The 24,476-nt window shown below is 36.4% G+C and overlaps 1 protein-coding gene across 6 annotated transcripts in view; it reads right to left on the minus strand.

Annotated features, from left to right (window-relative positions):
* Window positions 1-24,476, minus strand: part of elavl2 (ELAV like neuron-specific RNA binding protein 2) — a 38,751-nt gene that overhangs the window by 8,522 nt on the left and 5,753 nt on the right. For 3 of the 6 annotated variants that reach the window (XM_059355076.1, XM_059355079.1, XM_059355075.1), the window contains exons 2-5: window positions 13,655-13,745; window positions 12,252-12,495; window positions 5,481-5,584; window positions 1,554-1,707 (exon numbers count right to left, since the gene is read on the minus strand). In XM_059355076.1, the coding sequence (XP_059211059.1) occupies window positions 1,554-1,707; window positions 5,481-5,584; window positions 12,252-12,495; window positions 13,655-13,726 (574 nt within the window). In that variant the 5' untranslated portion in view covers window positions 13,727-13,745. The remainder of the gene's footprint in view (window positions 1-1,553; window positions 1,708-5,480; window positions 5,585-12,251; window positions 12,496-13,654; window positions 13,746-24,476) is intronic. The other 3 variants (XM_059355078.1, XM_059355077.1, XM_059355081.1) reach the window with 2 other exon arrangements.

The following is a 24,476-nucleotide window of genomic DNA, read 5'->3' on the forward strand; positions in this document are numbered from 1 at the left end:
GTAGCGGGGCTATTAGCGGGGCTAGTAGCGGGGCTAGTAGCAGCGCTAGTTGGTAGATTAGTAGATTAGACTTTTCCCAAATCCTGTCGGAAGCAAGGCTAAAACATCCTTTTTCGTGGTGAAACAGGAGTGTAAAGTCAAACGTTGTTCTTCTTTTAAAATCAACTTTCGCTCTAAACTATTTAAAACACCGTCTACAGCTAAAGAGAGTTTTGCGTCTGCTGCAGCCATGTTGGATCTGTAAGAAAACTACAAAACTACAAGCTTCCGTCTTCCGAGTAGTACGCGTCATCGTCTTGCCGTCCCTCCCCGGTCTGTGATTGGATCCTAAAACAGGGCTAAGAAACGGCCCTGGTTGCCAGACTGCCTGGAGGTTCGAAATGAAATTCGAGCGCACAAGGCAGTATGGGTATATAGATTAGATTAGATAGATTTGCCACTTTAATCTAGTAAATTTGCAACTTTTTTCTCGAAATATTACCTGAAGTTACCAAATATAGTTCTCTACCTGATAAAGGGTTAAGTAACAGATTGAAGCCAACAAATCAAAGTTGATCTAACCATCATTCCTTTAACTTATTTACCTCGTACTGCCCTCTTGGGACCACCATGCATGTCTTTTTGCTCTTGTTTCTTCCTGCTTATGAGCTTCAATATCTTTGCAAAGCTACAAATCGCTCCATCATGCCAGTACCCCAGGTTGCTTGAGGTACTACTTCTTGCTGCACATTTGTCATTTTGATATTTGCTTGTTTTTTGTATACATTCCAGTATTCGTTTTGGAGAGCATTTTCATAATGTTTGTGCTTTTTTAGAGCCGGAGCACAACAAAAAGTATTAGAAAATATGACCACCTTCGTAGAAGGCGTTAGTATATTGGTTTGTGAGCATTAGAGTGTCCTCCATGGGATTTTGTTGACTGGTTCCCCCCTTTTCTTACAGCTTGATCACAGAGTGTGCCATTAATACAAATGTAAAACTGAGCTGTACAAAAAAAAGTGGTTTTATGTTTGACAAATAAAGAACCATTTCCCATAATGCATGCCTGAAGGAATATCCTATGTTTCAGCAGCACATAGGGACAGAACCACTGGGAAATGTCTCAGTGAAAGATTCTGTTTATTAGTGTTTCATAAGGGCTCTGCTGCCATATGACAGTTGAGAAATAGAGAATATAACTCCTCTAAATGCATTTCATTTCTTGCCATGAAACAGACATTGCATGTACACCTTGGGGATGGGGAAGGAAAGCAAGAGAAAGTAAGTGCAGGCAGAAGGGAGATTGGAAGGGAAAAGACATTATGAAGCATTGAGTCCTGCTACTTAACACCCATTTCATATTCTAGCCAACTATGCATATTTATGAACACCTCTAGTGGAAAATTGCATTTTTGGGGACCTCATCCCAGCACCACCTCTGATGTATTTCTCAGGCCTGGCTGTGTCATTTTGTTCAGGAGTCACTGGGGGAAGGAGTAGAAGAAAAGGAGCAAAGTAAAAAATTGAAAAAGAAAGGGAGGGGTTTGGGGTGGCAGCTGTCATGTTGCACTCACCAGTCACCTGGTCCACCAGAATGCGTGAGGTAATGATGCGTCCATACTGAGAGAAGAGCTGCTCCAGTTCTTTCTGAGTCATGGTTTTTGGCAAGCCACTGACGTACAAATTTGCATCTCTGATGGAGGCGGAGCTTGGGCGGGCATAGGAAACCTACAGACGGAGACAGTTCAAACGGCCATCAGTACATTACAGCCATCACAAACCTCTAATAAGAAACTGTCTGCAATCAGGGTAGGCTATTCATCACATTTTATGTTACATTTGTCCAAACTAACAGAGGCAGAGGTGCAGATGTGGTGACCCATTTCTAGCAGGAAGAACACTAAGTCATAATTGAGTTTTCTTTACATATACTCATGCTATAGAGCAGGGATGGGCAACTGGAGGCCCGGGGCCGCATACGGCCCACACCCTCACTTGAAGTGGCCCTCAGCACAACTACATGCATTTGAGCATGAAATCTTAAAAGTGCAGTGTAAAAATGCACAAAATTACTTCTTGCAATTAATGTTGTTCTGCTGTTCTTGCATTGAAAAAAAAGAAAAGAAATCACAGTAAGTGGTTATTTTTATTTGTTTTAAACCTTTTGTATTCCTATTTATACTGTTATACATGCATTTGAGCATGAAATATGTTAAGTTACTGCACTGTAAACATATTTAAAATAGCAGTTTCATCATATCTGGTTAAGTGCCCGGTCCTATATGTGGCCCTGTGGTAGTGTTGATGAAAAATTGTGGCCCCCTCCAGCATTTAAGTTACCAATCCCTGCTATAGAACCCACGTGTCACTGCATGTGTGACATGTATTGCATTTAAGTGCAAATGCAATCACATATAATGCTCTATGCAAAGACAAAATGTTTGTACCACACTTTAAGTTTCTTATGATACTGTGCAATTAAAAAAAAAAAAAAAAGGATGGTTTATCATCAAGTCACACACTGTGAATGAAAAAACTGATACCATTGAGTATATTGATAAATGAAATGACATTTTCTCAGATTGAAATACAATTGCTACTGGTAGCATTTCCAATACAGCAAGTATTGCAACACAACAAGTGCGTTTTCAACTAAGTTTACTCAAGATAAAAAGCATGTATAATGACTTGACAAGAAAACTCTTAAAAAGGTGTGTTTGTGTCGCAAAAGTTGACTTGAGGTTACATCCATTTCAATGATGTAGAATACAAATGTCAACAGATGCAGGTGGCGTGCCTGCTTAGTTTAAAAAATGTTTTAACTTGAAAGTTCTTGCTTATCCTGAAGCTGTGAAACGGGAAAAGTATACACCACAGAAAAAAGGAGAGTGAACAAAATAAGAAAATGTGAGTTCCTGGTGAGTATTAAGAGCAGTCTAATTTGACACACACACACACACACACACACACACACAGGTTGTTTGCGGCTAATAAACAGACTGCACAGATTTAATTGTGCAGTGTGTATTTCAAAGCAAAAAGGTGCTTCCTGTTTGGTCTGAATCCGAACGGCCTGAAGACAAGAACCACACTGAATATAGAAACTATATTTAGGTAGTAATATGCAGTAAACCTCTATTCATCCCATTGCTATGCCAGGTTTTCTCCATTGTGATTGTTTTTATAATAATTGATTCCTACAACAATAGAGTGATGCAATGTAATAATTTGTCTGCGCCACAGACTGTGTTTGTCACCCTATTTCTCTTTCCCTGGTGCATACTTAAGAATGACTCTCATCGGCTAAATGGACAGTGACGAATCAGTCTGTACAGAAAATAACTTAAACTTGCATTTTCTGTCCGTCAACTCGGTTGGAAACCTGACAGAGATGGATGCAGCATCAGGCCTGTCTAGACAGCCCTCATTTAAAAAATAAATGGGTCATTTTTAAAAAATTTCTACAGACAACAGAGTAGTGTGGCCGCCCATTAAAACTAATCTCGCCCATTCCCTTATTTTGAAAGTCAGGAGATATTTGGAGAGCCTCCAGCACCAGGCTAGATAAATATGCAGCATATATCAACATTTGTCCATAAACACAGCAGAGTAATAGAAAACAGAGGGGGGCCAGGGATTCATCTACCAGGTCCTGCAGATCAATACATCATTACACCCCTGAGTAGTCATAAATTCTTTTTTTTCCTTTCACTGCACCCATTTTCAGTCATGTAGACATTTATACAATGGCATGCAGAAGGAAGCCATACAGCCTAAATTTAGTAGCTGGTGTGTAAGAATTGCTTGAGGATGGTTTTGTGGAGGACTAAATGAGAGGATCTCAGAAAGGGAGAAAAGAAACAGTGAGAGCAAAGACTCTCAAAGCTGAATCTAGCAATCCCCTCCATCTTGAGACTTGACTGTCAATTACCTGAATAGCACCACAGCTGTATTTAATTACAGTATTGGATGTGTTAAATGGTCCAATACCAAGTCCTTATAATTATATGCAATGGATTATATGAAAAAAAGAGGGGGGAAAAAAACCACTGTTTAATTAACCCTTTATCAGGCAAATAACTATATTTGGTAACTTCAGGTAATATTTCGAGAAAAAAGTTGCAAATTTACTAGATTAAAGTGGCAAATCTACAAGAAAAAAAGTCGCAGATTTAAGAGATTTAAAGTGGCAAATCTACGTGAAAAAAGTTGAAAAAAAAGCAACTTTTTTCTCCCAGATTCACCACTTTAAATCTCATAAATCTGCAAATTTTTTCTCGTAGATTTGCCACTTTAATCTCGTAAAAAGATTTGTCAAAATATTATTTTCGTACGTTTTTTTTTTTTTTTTTTTTACACATTCTGGCTGTATGTAATATCCTCCAATATTCTCTAGGGTTGAAATTTGGAATTTGCAAGTATTTCAATGAGTGCCCTATTAAGGGTTAAAGCTTTAAAAAATTAATCCTTTGTGCTCACATATATCGATAAGAACTCAACTCGATCACCTCGTCTCACCCTGTTTCTGCTCTATAATGAAGGCTGACAAAGTGAACGTGAAAGCCAAAGCTCCCTGCCCACAGCCAGACTACTCCCTCGTTTCTCCTCATCCCTGCCTCCAAGTCTCACCTTCACACTTCATTTGATGCTAATATTTGCAAAGTATATTCCTCTACCTCACTGGGATATATTTGCACTTCTGACAGAGCAGCTAGATAATTCTGGATGTGTGATATATATAAAAAATGTGCCCATGTTATACTTTCAGAGGTATGAACTGAGGAATAGAGGTGGAGAGAAAGATGTGTTCGGTTTGATTCATGGGAACGAAGTGCTATGGCTCATAACACGCCTCATCTTCAACTGTCAATATAATATTCAACTGTTAAATACAGAAATAATCAAGCGTACAGCTCACAAATTTGGTGCTATTCAAACATGAATTTTCTATCACAGAATGTGTTTTTGCCCACAGACATTTTCATGAATACCCCTCTGCCCAATGTGAGAAGGGATCTGGCTCACTCCTTGCAAGACCACTGTGAAAAAAAAAAATCACATCTAATAATCTGCCTTCACCATCCACAAATCCTGCAGCACTATATGAAGCAAATGAGTTTTTCCACCAGCACATTGCCTGATGAATGCTAATGGCAGCCACCTCCCTGTAAAGGCATACAGCAGTGCTACAGCACATGCAACCATAGAAACAGTTCTGCTCTACTTGAGGCCCAGGCAAAGCCGCATGTGCCCAGATTAACAATAGGCTCTCCCTTTCCACCCCACATTTCTCCAGCCTCATTATGCTCCGACTCCAACCCAGAGAGCTAGACATGAACGGCATATCTCGGATTTTTGCAACCAGTTGTGAATGGTAACAGATTACAGAGGGTTGCATATGACCTTCTGATTAGGTAACTTATTGCAGTTAAGTATAAACGTGTGAATGCCTGTTTTACAAAAAAAATTATAAAAAAAAAGTCTCATGCATGACATCTTACCTTGATGGTTTTGGTCTGAAGTCTCAAGCCATTTAAGGTATTGATGGCTTTTTCTGCATCCTTCGGGTCCACATAATTCACAAATCCATAGCCTAGGCTCTGCCCTGCAGTCACAAGAGCAGAAAATACAAAAAAGCATCACAGTTAATAGAAACTGAAAAGGGGAAAAGTGCTGAATACAAACACCAGACAACATATTACAACTAAATGGGGACAAAGCTGCCTTTTATGAATGAGTGGCATCAATGCAGTTTTACTCAAGAAATGAAGTGTCAGTAATATCAGGGTATACAGATGAACAGTCAGTCTTTATTTCTTATTTGGCAGAGCATGAAGAACACACGAGGTCACAGGCCCACTTCCAACATCTATTTGGCTCACAACCTATCGTAAATTCTAAAACTAGCTCTTTGACAATCATGTCTTAAATTAAAAACGACAGGCAATTGCTCTGCTTTCACACCAACTCATCTCTGACACTGAGCAGTAGCCGAGGCTCAATGTGTTCCCCTCCCTCTACAGTTTATCTCTAAAATGTACAATAGATTGACACCCACTCTTTATGTGCACAGAGGCAATTCAATTTCCTCCACCCACACTGCTGGGTCTCTTTGCAATTCCGCTGCCGGTCAAGTTCACCAGCTCAAGCAGCTTCAGCATATTAACACGGTACAAATAAGCAACTTGTGTCTGAAACTTTATAAGAGATTAAATCAGGTTAATATTTTCATATGCCCCGCTATCACATTTAAGCACAAGACATGTTCAGAGAGATGATTGAGAGTCTAAAGGGTGTTGTGATAGAAAATCTGCAGTCTAGATGTGTCCATCACTTACATAATTCCCAAACATTGTTTTTGGGACTCTTTACATTTAAATTTGCGTTTTTCTAACATATATTAGCAGAACCATCTTTTACATATTAGATTAGATTAGACTTTATTAATCCCACAATGGGGAAATTTCTTTGTTACAGCCGCAAAGTTTCACACAATTTTTAAGATAAGATAAAAATATACAAAATATACAATAATAATATACTATATACAACTTAGTGCAAATTAAGTGGAGAATTAAGTGGAGAATGTGCAGAGTAAATTTTATGTGTATATTATATATATATATATATATTAATATTATGTGGACCATTAAGACTATGAAATGTATAACTGTATGTGACAGTGACAATATACAAATTCTATATAAATTAAAAACAACAAAGAACGTTAAAATAAAAATATGAGTATTACTAAGAAAACACCCAACTGTTAAATATTGCTTGCAGCATTGCTACAGTATCAATTTAGCTCTACTGAACATCTTAACACCATATATGCATCTATACTGGTTTTATCGGTCCCACCACCATGAGTCATTGCTCTCATGGGTGGTTTCAGCTGTGATCAAGTTAAGTTCATAAACTTAATTTCACCTTACATCTCAGGGACCGTTATAGCCAGGAGAAACATGCTGAGCCTTTGAAATGAGCTGGTGAAATGACAGTTCTACTTAAGCCTTGCAGGCAAACCGCCTGCTTCTCTGTGTTTTACTGTAAATGCTGTATGTGGGCACGCTCTGCCCTTATACTGTGGTCTTCCTATGGAACATCTGAGTAGCTGCTTCATCTTGGGAGGCCTTAAACGTGGTTCTATAACAAACAACTTGCTCACTTTAGGCTGTCATTAATGAGTAGAGGAGACATGCTGGGATGCACTTTCAAACAGACAACTGCACCCAGCTTCCAGTAAAAGACTAGTGCTGCCCATAGTGGGAGGAAAATGACACAAAGACTAAGCTGCTGCAGCAGCAGCAGCAGCCAAGGCGAGAACATTTAAAGCAAAGAGGAAGCATGCATCTCTCTGGTGATTACTTAACATCTGATGTAGCACCAGTACACAGATGTAGGCTGGCTTAAATCCATCGCCACAGGGCCAAGGGAGAGACAAAAGCAACACAGTCTGGAGGGGATAGGGTTTTATGTAGAGCTGAAACTGAAATCAGAGCATCATTCCTGAGAAATGACTTGGAGGCTTTGAATAACATTAAGGGCCTAATTTTTCCCCAACTGAGTTTGAAGAGTTTTTCCCGGCCCAATTCAAGCTTTTATCAGAAAAGATACTAGTTATTGTTGATGAAAAAAAGGTTGTCATCAATCCATTTTCAATGCTTTCAATGCCTTTTGCCTGCAATGTAAATGTCCCCTTTTTTAACTTCGACCAGAAATAAAAAATAAAAAAAATGTTTTTTTAAAAACACTTCATTTTAGCACATTAAGCAATAGCAGACATGCTGAAAATATTTCAGAGCAAGCACTGGAACTGCAGTGCTTTCGACAAACAAGTTTGATTTCTGTTCATTTTAGTGCTCTCTAGACATTCACCTAAAAAGTAAATTTGCCTTCATCGAGTGTCCCATTTGAAAAATATCTAATGCCAACCCAAGAGCTAAAACAACCTTTCCAGCTGGCTGCATTTGTATTTCTTTAATAAAAAGGAAAATTTGTTTTTATATGGCTAATTACGCTTAATCAGATCACCAGTGATGCTAAGAGCCTCTGGAATGGTGCCGTAAACAGAGCCCCATCTACGCACTTAGTTTCACTAAAGACGCTGGTGCAACTGTCATCTCTAATCCAGGCTAACAGAGCCTCTCATTCTAAATACAAAGTGATGCTTGTGTAATTCTATACTCTCCACTACTTCCTTTTTGTAAAAGGTGTAAGCTACAAATTACCATGACACATGCACATTTTCACAGATGTGCACAACTTCCCAACCTTCATATACAAGATGAACAAATGAAGACTGCAATGCTACATAAACACAGATCTAGAAAACAGCTGTTTTTTTTCCAACTCAGCGGTTGGGATTTCCTGCACTGTAAAACCCAACTTGTTGTTTCAACTTAAATATTTGAGTGTCCATGCTGCAAAAATAATTTTATGTCAAGACAACAAAGACAAATGAGTTATATCAAATGAATCTTTCTATTTGACTCAATATTTTAAGTTAAAATGACTATTTGCACAAATCTTTGTTGTATTGAAAAGGAAAAATTAGTTATAATAACAAACAAGCAACATTGGGTTTTACAGTGTACAACAGGATAGCTGCATTAGGCAGAGGACAAGCAAAAATAAACTGACAATTACTACATCATCTGAAGCAGCCAGGCAGCCTCACTGAGGGAAATAATTTAATAAAGTTAGACAAGCTTTAAATTTCCATCCATAAAAAAGCCTCTAAAAATCTAAATCGACATTAAACAAGAGCAGGTCAACAAGCTCAAGAAGTCGGGTTGGATCTTACTTCATTCTGCTTTTAATGAAACTTTTAAATCTTTACTGTCCATAAAGTAATAAGATGGCATGCATATGGTATCTTAGAGGAACCCATGCCTTAATAAAATTTCTGTTTATCCATTTTACAGGTCACCTAATAGACCAACCCTGATTGAGTCATCAGGAGGCTGCAGCAAAAGGTTTCCTTGGTCAAACCACAAAAAGGTTCACTTATGCTACTTATTATATCCGGATTTCGATACCACTATACAGCTTTACGTGGGGGTATTGCCTCAAATCCCTTTTTTATCCAGGGCAGACTGAATTCAAACAACTTGTTTCATTTATTTCCTTGCACTTAAATTACTTTGAGTGCTACATTCACACTAAATATGCGACCTATCAAGCATGTTTATGTTCAATCACCCAAGCAGACTGTGCTCAACACTGATTTTAAACAAGGATCACTTGTCGATTCTGCTCAACCCATTTCACACATCAACAATAAAATGCATTTTGTGTATGCATGGGTACATAAGGGCATTTGTTCCGCAGAAGACTACACACTTGCATCATCGTTGCATGCCAAAACTCTAAATTCAGTAAATACATAATGAGATCTCACTACGCCTTCCATCCCCACAAATACACCAACTTTGGTTTGCGGTCTACCTCTTGCTGCCATATGTGTCTAGTGACAAAAAATATGAAGGCTTTGAATTTGTATATAGAGCACTTACACCAGGGGTGGGCAATTAATTTTCCCAAGGGGCCACATGACCAATACCACGAAGGTTGCAGGGGCAAAACTCTGAACTAAATTCTGCTTAGTATTAATTTAATCACTTTATAAAATACAGTAAATTATCTGGTTTTGAGCTGCTACTGATAAGAATACATGTTATGATAAGACTGTTAATGTGGATTAAATCAAATATAGTAGTAAAAAGCAGTAAATACTCCAATCACTATCACTTTTCCATTTATAACTGTAAATGACCTTTAGCAAGGTTCCTATTGGTGTTTTTGTATTATATAGCTTGTTTTTTCATGTTTGTTAATTTTCTAGGTGTTTTACAATGTTGTGATGCTTTTATTTTGAAAAGGCACCGTCCAGTGTAAAACAGCTTTTATTTTGAAAGGTAGTGACAGGAAATAACAGGTAGAACGGTAAAAATTGCGTCGTAATTCATATAAAGTTGATATAAAGTATGAAAAGGGCTTCTATAGTGGCTGACAGGGCACACAGTTTGTTAAAGTTTATTTTATTCTCTCATATATATCAGTGGCTATATTTGTTGTCTTAACTATAGTAAAAGCTAATGCTAATGTTTGTTAGCTCTTACGGTGGATTCACAAGGTGACCAAGGAATGTCTTATTTTTATGTTCAGGGAGCTACGATTTTAAATAAATCTTGTGAACTATCAGTTAAAGAGTCGAGTCTTTGCAAGTGGGTACGTAAACCGCCTTCAAAATAAAAGCACTGCGGTTGTATTGATTTCTAATTTCTGGGTAACCTCATGGGGGCCAAACGAGGACAGCCAACGGGCCGGATGTGGCCCGCGGGCCGCCCAATGCCCAGGTCTGACTTACACAGTACCAACCTAATTGAGTTAGCTCTCAGGTCAGCTATACATAATATGCATTGTGAAATATTAAACTTTCATATTTCAAAGCAAGATGTGTTGGGCGCACATCACTCATGATAAATTAATGAAGGACCAGAAGACTTACAATAAAGACAACACATACTTATTAAAGTTGTATCCTCTTAGTTCAACTCATTTCAATGGAAAGATCTAGTGACTCAAATAACGCTTTAACCCATAAGAACCTATGGGGACACGTGTGTAACAAACACTTTAAATCTTCTAGAATCTCCCATATTCAGCTTTATGCTTCACCTTAGCTCATTAAGTCCCTAAGCGACACATACTGTGTGACTAGAAACAGAAATGTGTAAAAGTAGCTAATTTTAAAAAGCTTATTTTTTGTTACTAGGCTAAGTTTAAACCAATTTAACAATTCTAATCCGTAGGGTGTCCTGTGTTGCATTTAACTTGTTCTGACCATATTTCCTGAACAAATTAAAGTCACAATTTTGATTTATGTTATGGAGATGCAAAATAAAAAGGAAAATTTGTGTCTCTGTAAGCAGAAAATGTGTCTAGTTTTTCTCCATTTTGAAACAAAAAATATCATAAACATAAATACCATAAACGGCCATTGTAACATATATGTCACATCACAGATCTTTGACATTTAGGGGTTGTATTTTTATTTTTAAAACATCAGAAATGTGTTCTATGTGGTCCACTTATAGAACACATCCTTTAAGGATAACTGGGTCTGGGTTGTTATGGGTTAAGAACCTAATTTAAATGACAGATGTGTGTGTAAACATCTTCCATAAAAAGGCCAGAGAGGCTCATGTGCCTGACGATCCAGCATTAAGGAGGAAGGTCTAGTTCACCTTGACCAAAACAGCAAGCAGTAAGAATCCAGCAGCCTCAGCTACTATCTACCTGCTGACGTCAGAGTGCTGTCAGTGTGTTCTCCGCAGCTGCATTCCTCCCATTAAAAACAACCTCAAGTACTTTGTCTCTTGCCCAAAATATAAGGAAATTAAATGTGAGGCTCCCTTGAAATTCCTCTAGCAAAGAACTGTTAGAGAATATTAATTTAACCGCTTTATGAAATACAGTAAATTATCTGGTTTGAGCTGCTACTGATAAGAATACATGTTATGATAAGACTGTTATTGTGGAGTAAATCAAATATAGCAGTAAAAAGTAGTAAATACTCCAATCACTATATCACTTTTCCATTTATAACTGTAAATGACATTTAGCAAGGTTCCTATTTGTGTTTTTGTGTTATGTATCTTGTTTTTTATGTTTGTACATTTTCTAGGTGTTTTACAATGTTGTGATGCTTTTATTTTGAAAAGGTGCCATCCAGTACATAAACCGCCTTCAAAATAAAAGCACTGCGGTTGTATTGATTTCTAATTTCTGGGTAACCTCATGCCCAGGTCTGTTGTTGACCAATTTAAATCAGTTTTGCGCCACTGTTTCATAGGTTCTTATAACTGCTGCTACATAAAGACAGTGCATGATATTTTCCAGTAGGAGATGCACAATGACTTACTCACTTCCAAAACAAAGGTCTCTGGATTTACTGGGGCTGAAAAGGTCCATAATTTGTGATGCCAGATGTCAAATATACAAAAGAGGAAATCGCATACTGTGCATGCACAAATAAAAAAAGCTTATGGCATGAACAATGCTGCTCGTAGGACAGCCCCCGCTAAAACATTGTTCAATGCAGGAAAAATATTTTGTAAACACTACTTTCAACTAAATTAAAGCTATTTTCTATGAAAATGTAAACATCTCATTGTCAACGAGCAAATTGGAGCACATACTTGCAGCAAATACATTCACAGATTCACATTTCAATGAACCATAACAATAAACAGCTGTGTTACCTGTTATTTTGTCTCGAACTAGTTTACAGGACTCGATTTCTCCAATGCTCCCAAACAAACTCTTCAGCTCCTCTTGGGTCATGTTCTGAGGCAGATAGTTGACTATCAAGTTAGTTTTACTGTCCTCTATGCTCCCCGACTCTACAGGTGAGGAGCAGTTGTTTGAGATTGTTGAAGGACCGTTGCTTGTGTTGTTGCAAGTTGGCCCATTGGACAGCTGTGTTTCCATGGCAGCAATTACCTGCTAAAGAGACAAGAGAAAAATCAAGTCAAAACCACATGCAAATCAGACAAAACATCAAAACACCAACAAACAGTTAAAAAGGACACTCTTCACACATTGAAACATTGTTTTGTTGAAACTGACTAACTGAAATGTATTATTTTTAAACCAACACTAAGCATCATTTAGGCAACTCAGTTGCAGGAAACAAACAAGTAAAAAGCACATACACAAAGATCCTTCTGCTGGTGTTTTTTTTTTTTAAAAGGTGTATTAACATAAGTTAATGTAGCGTAGTAGAGTTAACATTACAGGCGATTACGAATTTAGAAAGTAGAAACTGTGATGCTGTGAATTTAAATACATTGTCCCCCTAAAAACAGGTTGGGGTAGGAGTTCCAATTATGTAAATTTGTCTCTTTACCATAAGTATCTGGCCAAATGTGAAATTTTGGATCTTACAGAACTACCACAGTTGGGGAAAAAGACTGCACAATGAATTCCATCTCAGCGATTCATGATTGCTGCTTTTGTTTCTGGCAAAACAGAAGAGACTTTCTACTGAGAAAGTAAAGTGACGGTCTATTAATCTGTCAGTGGCTCAACAATTGATAAGGCAATATTCAAGTCTGTAAGTGGCATGTTTTAACATATCTTTACGGATTAAATGTGGCAAAAGTGAAACATTTCATTCAGCACAAAAAAAGAAAAAAAAAAAAATAGTATTCAAATCCTATAGCTGCACCAAATCTGCAGCAAACACTACATTTGCATCGGACAACAGGCCTTAAATGATATGATAATCACTTAAGGCAACGACCAACAGGTTAATGTATGAAGAGTCATCCTTTATAAACAGATTCACCATGTGCAGAAAACAGATCAGTGTAAAAAGCACCTCTATGCATATTATTCTTAGACGAACTTATCACGGAAATGAAAAAGCCATCATTTCAAAAAAAGTACATCTATGAGATAAACAGATAGATTTAGACCATACCAATACAGTCAAACATCAACATCTTGGTTGCTTTGAGTGCCTGTATTCCAAATTGAACATGTGATAAATTTGGTTTAAGCGTGATATGACTGAGAGCTAACATCATTGGTATGGCCTGAGCGCTGAGACAGAAAAGAGGGCCTTCTGGCCAAATGATTTTAAAAGAGAAGTGCCACAGACCCCAGTCCAAGGCTCAGGCGCCCACGAACCACTTCTAAGCAGAGAAGCCACATCGCACAGTCTGACTGCCATGTTAGTTTGGAGTTGCCGTCTGAAAATGTGGACACAAAAAGTACTTCATGTTAGATCAACAAGAACAAAAGCAACAGTCAGAGGTGATCACATGTCATTGTTGGAGGAGGGCGAAAAGGAGGCTATATTTTTTTGAACCAGCTGTCCATGCAGATTGGCTTAAACCAGGGAGAAGCAAAAGGCAATGTTTCACTTAGTCACAATTCATCTTCAGGAAGGAGCAAACAGCGGATCCAAAAAAGTGTTCAGTCGAGAGCGAAACCTGGCCACGACGACACTGACAATAAGCATGAGGAATGGCAAATTAGCAAAATGGCTGCAGAGTGCTGCATAAAGATGAACACTGATATTGGAAAGTACAAATCAATTGGTCTACTCAGATTGCTCACAACCAGCAATAGAGGTGATGCTTAAGTTACGCTGACGTGTCCTGCATTTGTAATCCAGTCTTTAGCAAACACACAAAGCATTAAAACTACAAACATCCACACTGAAATTATCTAGAAATATCCCTTAAGTCTTAACATACTCACACTTGGAACACAAACCACGGACAAATCAAGGTCAGGTGAACCAGAGTTTACCACCAGAGTGGAAACAAAACAACTAAACTAAGGCTTACACTGTAAAAAAAGATAAACAATAGCTACTCAACAAAATTGAGGCAACAGATTGTACACAATATTATTAATTAAATCTAACTACGTTACAAGTTGAGTTAATAACAACTTAACAGGAAGTGCCTGTCAATTAAAAATGGACTAATTCTATTGTGTTGGATTCATTCAAAATTCTCTTGATTGAGAATTACATACACATAAAGATTATATTTAATGTGATCAAAATAAGTAGATTATTTTCTTTCTCAAACATTTTTATATTAAAGTTACTTAAACAACTGCCTCAAAATCAAGGACCCATTATTTTTAATACATTTTATCAAATATATCAAGTCAAATTAAATGACTACAGAATATTTTTTTTTGTACAGACAAAATCAATACAAGAAAAAATATATATTTATTTGAGAAAAACCTCACGAAGCACAATCCAAACAACTAGCACCATGTTTAGATAACCATTTAAACAATTTAAGGGCATTTGTTGTTTAAAATGTGAATGTTCAAAATAGACCGCAGTTAATAAAAAGGAAAACTGACCACTTGGGTTCTTAAACATTTGGTCTGGTGCTGCTTACACAAATTAATCCACATGCTTTCTCAGTGTTTTACAGTAGAGGTATGATCTGTGTCACCTGAAATAAAGAGTCCCCTAACTTCAGAAAAAATAAAAATCATTGTATTGTTAAATTTCCTAGTTGTTTTTCAATGCGGTGTTTGACCCAGTAAAATAAGCCGCACACAGTGGTGCCACCGTGTTCATCTCATCATCAAGAAAAACAAAAACAGAGGCATAATAAATGTTACAGTACAATTATGCTTGTGTGGCCAAACTCATCCACTTAACTGCACTGTATATTAGTGTTTTGTCACAAAACTGGAATTTCTAACTTCGATACAATACCTTGAAAGGTATCAATATTGAATAGCATTTGATACCACAGGGGAAAAAAATTGATAAATCATCTTTAACCCCTTGATGCACAACATGCAGCTAAGTTTTTATATTCTACATCTTTGCAATAAATTAATTTCATCATTCAGTATTCTAGGTTTTCCTCTATTAACTTGTTTTTGATCATCATACATCCTAATTTTTTGTTTTCATTTCTTAGTTTTTGAATAAATAACCTTTTTGTATCTTTTTTTAAATGTAATTTCTTCTTGTTTTATTTTGTTGTTGTATTTGGTATGTTTTATTTCTGTTGTACAGCACCTTGTAACTTGCTTTTGAAAGGTGCTATATAAATAGTTATTATTATTATTATTATAATGCACAAGGTAATTTTTGACCCATGTGTGTAAAAATTAGATTAAATTCAACTTTATTGTCATTGCACAGAGTACAGGTACTTATACAACAAAATGCAGTTTAGCATCTAACCAGAAATGCAAAACGGCAGGAAAGTGCATATGTACAGTAATATATGTAAATGTCACATAAATAAATTCAACAGGGTTTGAGGTTTTGTTGTTTTGTTTTGTGAACTTGATGTAATAATAATAAAAAACTATTTTTCTTCATAAAGTATGAAAGGAAAAATAGATATGATGATCTGTTGTAATAATAATGAAAAAAGATATTCAAACACACAGCCAGCATGAAATAACATGGGAAATGAATGCGGGTCATTTTTGACCCATGTTGTGCATTAGAAGGTGTTTATATGTTGTGCATCAAAGGGTTAATGAGTGCCATAACATTTGCAAACCCTGCAAATTATTATTATCTACCTGAGCAAATGACACAAGTGAGGAGAGGTTTAAAATATTCAGCCTTGATATGTATCTATACTTACAAATGTTTTCAAACACTAACGTATATAGTCATGACGTTATGTGTCCAGAGATTGCAGCAGATTTTTAGGATGCATGCTTTTTGATAAAAAAATAATTTAAAAAAACATTACAGATAACTGAGCATTCAGTGTTTTATTTATACATTTGTTTCACCCTGTTGGTTGTATCAGGTGAAAATGTTAAATTGACATAACTCAAATGCAAATAGAATTACTCTATTCAAGTGATGAAAACAGCATTGCAATTGCACGGCTGAAAGGTATTAATTAAAAATGTTTCTTTAGTAGCGAGTGTCTCAAACCAAAGTCAAAGTGCCATTTTTCTAGTTTCACCATACTCAGCCACAGCGATAGATTCATAAAAAACATTTCAGAGAGGCAGAAGAAGTGATTCAATAATTTATGCCATCTTGATTACATATTGTCTAAATATCTTTAAAAAATACTGTTCTGTGCTCCCATGCCCGGGTTCAGTATATGCACTTGTCAACAAATATGTAGTGATTATTGGAGCTTTCACACATCCTCCCTCTGACATTTTCCTTTTACGCTCTTTCATTACTCGGTGAAAGACTTTTTATTTACCATTTTATTTTGAATCTTGACCAAATAAATCCAGTCCAGCTGTCACGATTGAAGAGGACCCCTTCGACATACTGAACAAGGCGTTCCTTATTCGTTTGCCGCTTTTTTCTTTGTTAATTGTGTCACAATACTACCACATCCCAGCTGCAGCAATTGGCTATTACAGTATGTGCATCATGATGAGCATAAATGCACGTGAACTGACAAATTGCAGCAAACGGCTCGATGTCAGTCAGATCAAACAGCTGTAGATCCGCTCTGGACTCTCATTCGATTAGAAAATAATTACGACCTCCGCTTATCCAAGTGTGAAAAACTGGAGGTGTACTGTGAGTGTGTGTACTCAGAGATCACTGTGATAGCTTGACTAAAAATGACAATGTATTTTAAAGTGTTGTTTATCTAGATGAGATGTCTCTATGCTCTGAAAACATATCCCTGTGCAAAGAAAAAAAGGTTTTCAGGGAGCAGATGTCGGGAGAATGTGTGTTTTTTTTTTTTTTTTGCCAAAGGGTGTAGCACACTGATTAGGATGGTAAAGAACAGAACAGTTGGTGTCAATCAATATCACATGTTGCTGATAACTTTAATTAGAAATGTCTTCAAACTGAACACATACTGAAGACATCGTTAAGATTATATTTGCACTAATGTATCTCTTTGTTGTCCAACTTAAATAGTTTAATTCTTTAAGGTTTGAAGACGGAAAGCTGATGCAATTCACATCATTTACAGTAACAAAATGTACTTTTTCACTCACCAATTCACTGGTAGCTGAATAAAGGTCCTCTGTCAAAGGCCATTTTTTCTTTTTAACAGCAAATAAACATTAGTTCAGTTCAGTACATTTTATTGTGAGGGTAAGGTATAATATTGAATATAAAACATGAAGGGGCAAAGGCAGAATCTGAGGCAAAATGATTGGAATATGTTGATCAACACTGAATCAGCTGAATACAACCAAGGTCTTAATTTCTGGAAAGATTTGCCATTCAATGCACTCAAACAAAAGTAAAATTGAAGGTTTTGCAAACCTATCAGATGTGTAATTATTTTAGTGAAGTGCTGTTTCTTACAACACACAGAATAACTCCGCACTGTAATGTAGCAAGCCTTTTACAACTCCCTTTATCGCCAAACTGACATTTCTCATCCTGTCACTGAAAATATGCTCATTCCAGTGTTTGCTGATATAGTGCAGATTAGAAGTAAAGTAAAGAATAGTGTAATGCAGATTACTCAGTGAATATATGAAAATACACAGAGAGCATCACTTGCTTGCTCAAGTTTGCTTACTGACTTGTTTTAAGGACGATGATATAACTCAACTTGACGATGATAAACTGCAAAACTTACATTTTTCAAACTAATGGTTTTACCAATGAAAGCAAGTTTCACTAGTTAATTCTTTTATTTCAAACACTGAAAAAATGAAAATGATAAAAGCAGCACAATATAATTTTTCAGGAACTGTTTCACTACTAAAATACAAAGTTTAGTTTTGGTGGAACTGGGAGAATAACTGAAAATGTCCAATCAATAAGCTCAACTGTAAAAATTGAACATTCAGGCCAACATTGCTTGCAGGTTGTGGAGACGTGTGTGTATAGACTTCGTTTTTCTTCTGTTTTATGAAATATGTCCAACCTCCACTGTTTTCAGGCTTCTGAATGTGTACTGTAGACAAACTGAATTGCCAATGGTGCAGTGCCAAAGTGAAAATACATGAGTCATTTGATTCCCTGCCATGTCCCTAAAACAAGGTCAAAACCCACTGACTACATAACCCGAGCTAAAATAGAAATTACAGCCATACAGCAAATGGCTTCAACCCCCATGAGCCATTATCACATGAATTTCATTCACTAGAACAAACAATAACCCCAGATGAGTAGTTCATCTACCACGTGACAATCGTGTGCCGAGATATTATGGAAACAGTCTGAACAAGGACAGTCAATTTTTTCAATGCCAGTAAAAAAAATAAATTGATTTAGAAGCCTCGCGATTCAAAATCGAGGTTTGGCTAAGTAGTACAAGCATTTCATAGCATCCATGCTAAATAAGCAGAAAAATACATTCTGAGCTCCATGACCCTCTCATGATCCTGCAGTGACCGTTCCATCCACTACATTATTAGAATTAGACTACTGTATATTGCCCTAAAAGCATATCATGATATTTCAGGGTATATGACAAAATACTGAACACATAGAAAATAATGATTTCTTTAAATTATTTCCAAGTCTGTATAAATATAAATCATACACATCACAATATAAATCAACTATTAATCTAAATTGTAGTGTAAAGTGAAAATGATTGAACATGATGTATCCTCCATTTGCACTACTATGTGTGTGTGAGTATATATATATAATATATATATATATATATACATACACACGCGTGTATATACGTGTATATATGTATGTATGTGTAATATATATATATATATATATATATATATATATATATACTTGCACTAATGTACAGTTAGATCTGCATTCATTATTTATTTTATTTATTATATAATCTATACCGCATTTTTTTCCTGTATATATTGCAATATGATTCACAATTACTGTTTAATGCACTTCTGGATAGATGCTATCTGCATTTCGTTGCTTTGTACTTGTGACATGTGCAATGACAATAAAGTTGAATCTAATCTAAAAATCTCAGTTGCCAAATACAAAAAAAAATACTCTTGACTCTGCAAAATCGAAGTACTCAAACATAATATGATATGAATAATACTGCAAATGTCACTGGTGGAATGTAATTAAGTACATTCAAAGTACAATTTTGGAGTGCGCCTACTTTACTTCTATTTCCATTCATGTAACTTTATACTTCTACTTCACTACAGAAGATTGCCAATATACCGTGAGTCATAACACCTGGAAAAGAGTTAACATTGTCAACAGCAATGGGATTTTTGAATGAGTTGGATGCCTTAAATAAAGTCTGTGGTTAACACAAGCTCAAGAGATTTTCACATTTTGTTTTAGGACATAAAAAGACTTGAATTTGTGTATTTTTAAGCATTTACATGTCTTTAAAAAGGTGCTAATATGGTGCTAAAAGAGTTGTGTTTGTGTGTTGACATAGCGTTTATATTAGCTTTTTACTCCTGGCGATTGCATTTCCACCTTAAAAATCATAAAAAATTGTCAAGGGAACTAGGCTGATGTTAACTTTTGGATTGGCCTACGAAAAAACGTCATCCCTGCAACATAGAGAGAGAAATGTGCAGACAGAGCATGACAGCAGAGACGTAGAGAGAGGTGGGGCTGGATAAAGGCTAGCCTGGGCAAATCAAATGTCAAGACCATCATTTACGTCAAGCTACTTAAGGAATTTGACAGTAACAGCTTAATTTAGAGATGGGCAATGTCCAAACGACTACTGGGAGTCTGGACAATGTTGAAATATTATGTTTTCCACACTGGTGTTTAATCATAAAACAGAATTTAGAAAAATAAAACATGGATTTTAGTAGGCTAAATGGACAACATGCTCCTCTTAGCAGTGTGTGTGTGTGTGTGTGTGATTTTTCAGCATGTTTCGCAGGAAATTAAAATAGATTATAAAAAGGAGCTGAGGTGGTAAACTAGTTATATTATACACTGCAGCTGCAGATGACAAGTAATAATTGCATCAAGGTAAACAATTTTTATGCCATTTTTCTGGAAAATTTACTGCATCACCTACTGTACATACATCAATACTGTGATAAAACAAAATTACAACAGGATACAGGATTTTTATCAATATACAGTGTAAAAAAAAAGATAAACAATAGCTACTCAATAAAATTGAGGCAAAAGATTGCACGCAATATTATTAATTAAATCTAACTACGTTACAAGTTGAGTTAATAACAATTTAACAGGAAGTGCCTGTCAATTAAACGGATTTTAACGGATCAATTCTATTGTGTTGGATTCATTCAAAATTATCTTGATTTAGAATTACATACACATAAAGATTGTATTTAATGTGATCAAAATCAGTAGATTATAGCTAAAACATTTTTATATTAAAGTTACTTAAACAACTGCCTCAAAATCAAGGACGCATTCATATTTAATACATTTTATCAAATATATCAAGTCAAATGAAATGACTACAGAATAATTTATTACAGTGTAGTCTATTCTCTTATGGAATCAAGAATAATCCTAGAATGTGTAACAAAGCGACTGCAGATGTGTAAAACCTGCTCCGTCCTGACATGTCGACAGTAGTAGTGTACAGACTTGCATTCTGTGATGTTCACTGTACATGAAACTACTCTTTGGAGCTAATGTCTAGTAGGCTGCAGGCCATGACATGCTACAATGAACTTGTGATACTGTGGCTTTTTCTAGGCATCATAAACAGCATTTATTTTCATCTCATTGTTATACTTTACACCAGACAGACATGATCCTGAATAATAATTAATAGTGGTAATATCCAAAAACTGAATGAAAGATCTTGTTCAATACACAAAGGTTTCTCTGAATGGATTAGTCCCAATACTATTTGATTCAGGCAAGTAACAATATCAATCATCCTCGATATCAAATCAGAGTTTGCCCATCAGTTTTAACTTCAACTGATTAAAGCAATCCTAATTGAGGCAAGAACAGTCAGCATCAACATCAAATACATTGCAAGTATCGAAGTCATGCAAAGATGGGGCCTTAAACTTTACAGGTCAATTTAACCCTCCTGCTGCTCCTTCCATCTGTTGTTTGTCTCAAAATATAAAACCGAGTATAGACTGCAAAATACAAGTACTGCTTTCACGTGTCAACTTTTTTTTTTGCAGTTTTGTTAACATGGCAAAAAAGAGGCACAAGGACAGCCATTTCAAAACCTAAGTGATATTCAGCCAACGTTTTCATATGCCAATAATCGTGATTCGAAGCCACCAACAGCCTCCCCACATGCATAGTAACAAGAGAAAAACAGGCCACAGGAGAACATATTGTGTTGAAGAAAATGACTTACTTCAATCTCCATTTCATATGTTTCACCTTTTATTCTAAGTACAAAGCACAAACATTGGCTATTGTCCCGCTTGAGAAAGTGCCACAAGGCAGAAATATTTCATTAGATAAACACTTGGAAGAGAAAGCTTGGCAAGACGCCTCTCCCCAAAAATTTCAGTCAAGGCTTTCAGTGTGTGCAGCCAGCCAGCAGCCTCCTCTTAGTGCAGGCATTTGAGTGCGGAGCATCTTGTTTCCCAAGAGGCCTTGCCTCACAGTTTTCGTCAGAAACCAGCCCCAGATAAAGACCACAAGGTTCTTTTTTTGTTTTCCCATCATTGCTAAGATAAACCCATCCACCTCCACAATTTTACCCCACTGAGCATGCTGCCTTTTAGGACTCATTAAAGAGGAGCGTGTTTAGTTATTGGTACTCTTAGATCCCACAGCCTTCTCACAAGGGGGAGAAAACCTCTGCACGCAGCGTTGCTAGGAACAGAGCACAGAGATTCCCAATTCAAATACAGTGAACGATTTTGACTTCACACTAGTTAATTTATCCATAGTGTCTCTACAACAATATGCAAAAAACTATAGGGGACATTCCAAACTAATTACAAAGCGTTCAACACTCAGAACTCTCAGTACCCACACAGGATAAATTAATTAAAAGGTGCAATAAAACGGACATGTGCAATACAATTGATATGTGCAAAACACTCAGTTTACCTCATCTATAAATTATAGCATTTTAAGTAGCCATTTATTTATTTTTATACTTATTTATTACATCACATGTCCTTGTTCTTGTTTTTGTCCTTGTTTAGCTCGGTATTTTTTTAAAATGTTTTTACTCATGTTGTTTTGTGTTATGATTGTCATAACTATGCACCTTATGCAGTGGCACTTTCAATTTTGTTGTATAGTGAACTATATAATGACAATAAAGACTATTTGATTTGATTTGGTTACTTTACATAGCTTCCAACCATTAGCATGCCTTTGTTCCAAGGACACGCGTCATGCTTCAACCTCTGGAGCTGGTGGTGCAGGCTCAGTTTTAGCAGCTCACTGATCGTGTTAATTAATTACATGGAAAAGTGAGTTTGAGTGGGTGTTTGGAAGAAAAATTTCACAGTTGATCAAACTCTTGACTTCACAGCTGGAAATCAACTGCTATGGAATCAATCACAACCTATATCCTGCCACTGTCAGACATATCAAGCAATATGATAATGTCACATTGTGTTCTGAGAAATTGTGACGTTTGTCACCATTTTCTATATATTAGAGACTAAACAATTACATGCTTAAGCCTTAAGAATCATCAAATTAATTCAAACCTTTTTATTTGCAGCTAAGGCGGGGCCACATGATGAAATATTGTAAAAAAAAAATGTGTATTGTGAATATTTTTCTATATGGTTTCTGTCGCTATGTCATCAAAACCAAGGGCCAAGATGCATTGCAGCACTGTTTATGTCAATGCTAATCTTTGCACATTGGAGCGAAGCTGGAATGAATCACAACATCGCTATTTTGCTAATATGGAGTTTGTAGAAATATATTTTTAACATGAATTATTTAATTGCCAATAAACAGGGTATATTGTGATCTAATTGTTATGAAGATATGAAATGACCTATATAGGGATAGAAGATGTATTAGTTGAAGCACTAATCCTGTTCACGACTTATAGATAGACTTATATGACAAATGTAGCCTGCGACAGAGAATACCAAAGCGCCTTAAGCTCTATATTAAATCAATCCAAATGAGGTATTTAAGTCTCAACTGCCACTTGAGGATACTTGACCATTTTAGTTTTAATTAACAGCAGCATCAGTAATAGCCATCAAGCAATCTAGTCTAGTTTAGAAACATATGACTGCAGTACTTCCAAGTATTGATCTTTAAAAATAAGTTTAATTTCCTTTGAAAGACTTGAGTGATAAGTGGAGGCAACAACACAATTAAATAAAGTAAAATGTTAGCAGGAAGTCACATCTCTCAACTTGTACACTCAAAGTCTCACCCCCCCTCGTCTCCTTTCAGATTCATATTTTTCGAGCATTGCCAGTAAAACAGCATAAAATGGTTATATTTGATTTGATTTTGCACTGGTTGAAAAAGCATTTGACGTCTGTTTTCTGTCGCCAGTCTGTCAATTTCAGGGATCATATAGAATATGCCATCAAGTCCTTTTGTTAAAGACCTTATATGGGATCCAAACACAACATAAAGATACTTTAACAACTGTATTTTTCACACTCTAGATCAATGAGTGTAAATGCAGTACAACAGTGATAAAACTGTCATACAGAAACAGTTGGGCGATTTGGCCCATTTACAAAACTGACTAACTGTAGAACTTCTTGAACTTAAACCTGAAGCCAACAGTAAGATCAGCATGTACTGATGTGACACTGAGCACTTAAAGTGAGGAGGCACGAATCTCTGCTACTAGCTCCTCAGAGGATTAAATTGACCAAGTATGCGTGACATGCTGCAGAGTGAAGAACTCCAGAGTGCACACACTGACATGCACGGCCTGTCCTTGAAAACTAAAAGCCCACAAGTAACAGTTCAAAATATCCCAGCTGAAAACACAGATGTGACCAGTCTACCCACACGCTCAAGTGTGCAAAGGCAAATGCTACGACATACAATGCTGTAAAACGATCCGGACTACTTAACCTTGACAAGCAAAAAAAAAAAAAAAAAGTTATGCCATGGTGGAGCAAAAACTGTAGAACTAATAATG

This window comes from Centropristis striata, chromosome 17 (assembly GCF_030273125.1).
Source record: "Centropristis striata isolate RG_2023a ecotype Rhode Island chromosome 17, C.striata_1.0, whole genome shotgun sequence".
NCBI lineage: Eukaryota > Metazoa > Chordata > Actinopteri > Perciformes > Serranidae > Centropristis > Centropristis striata.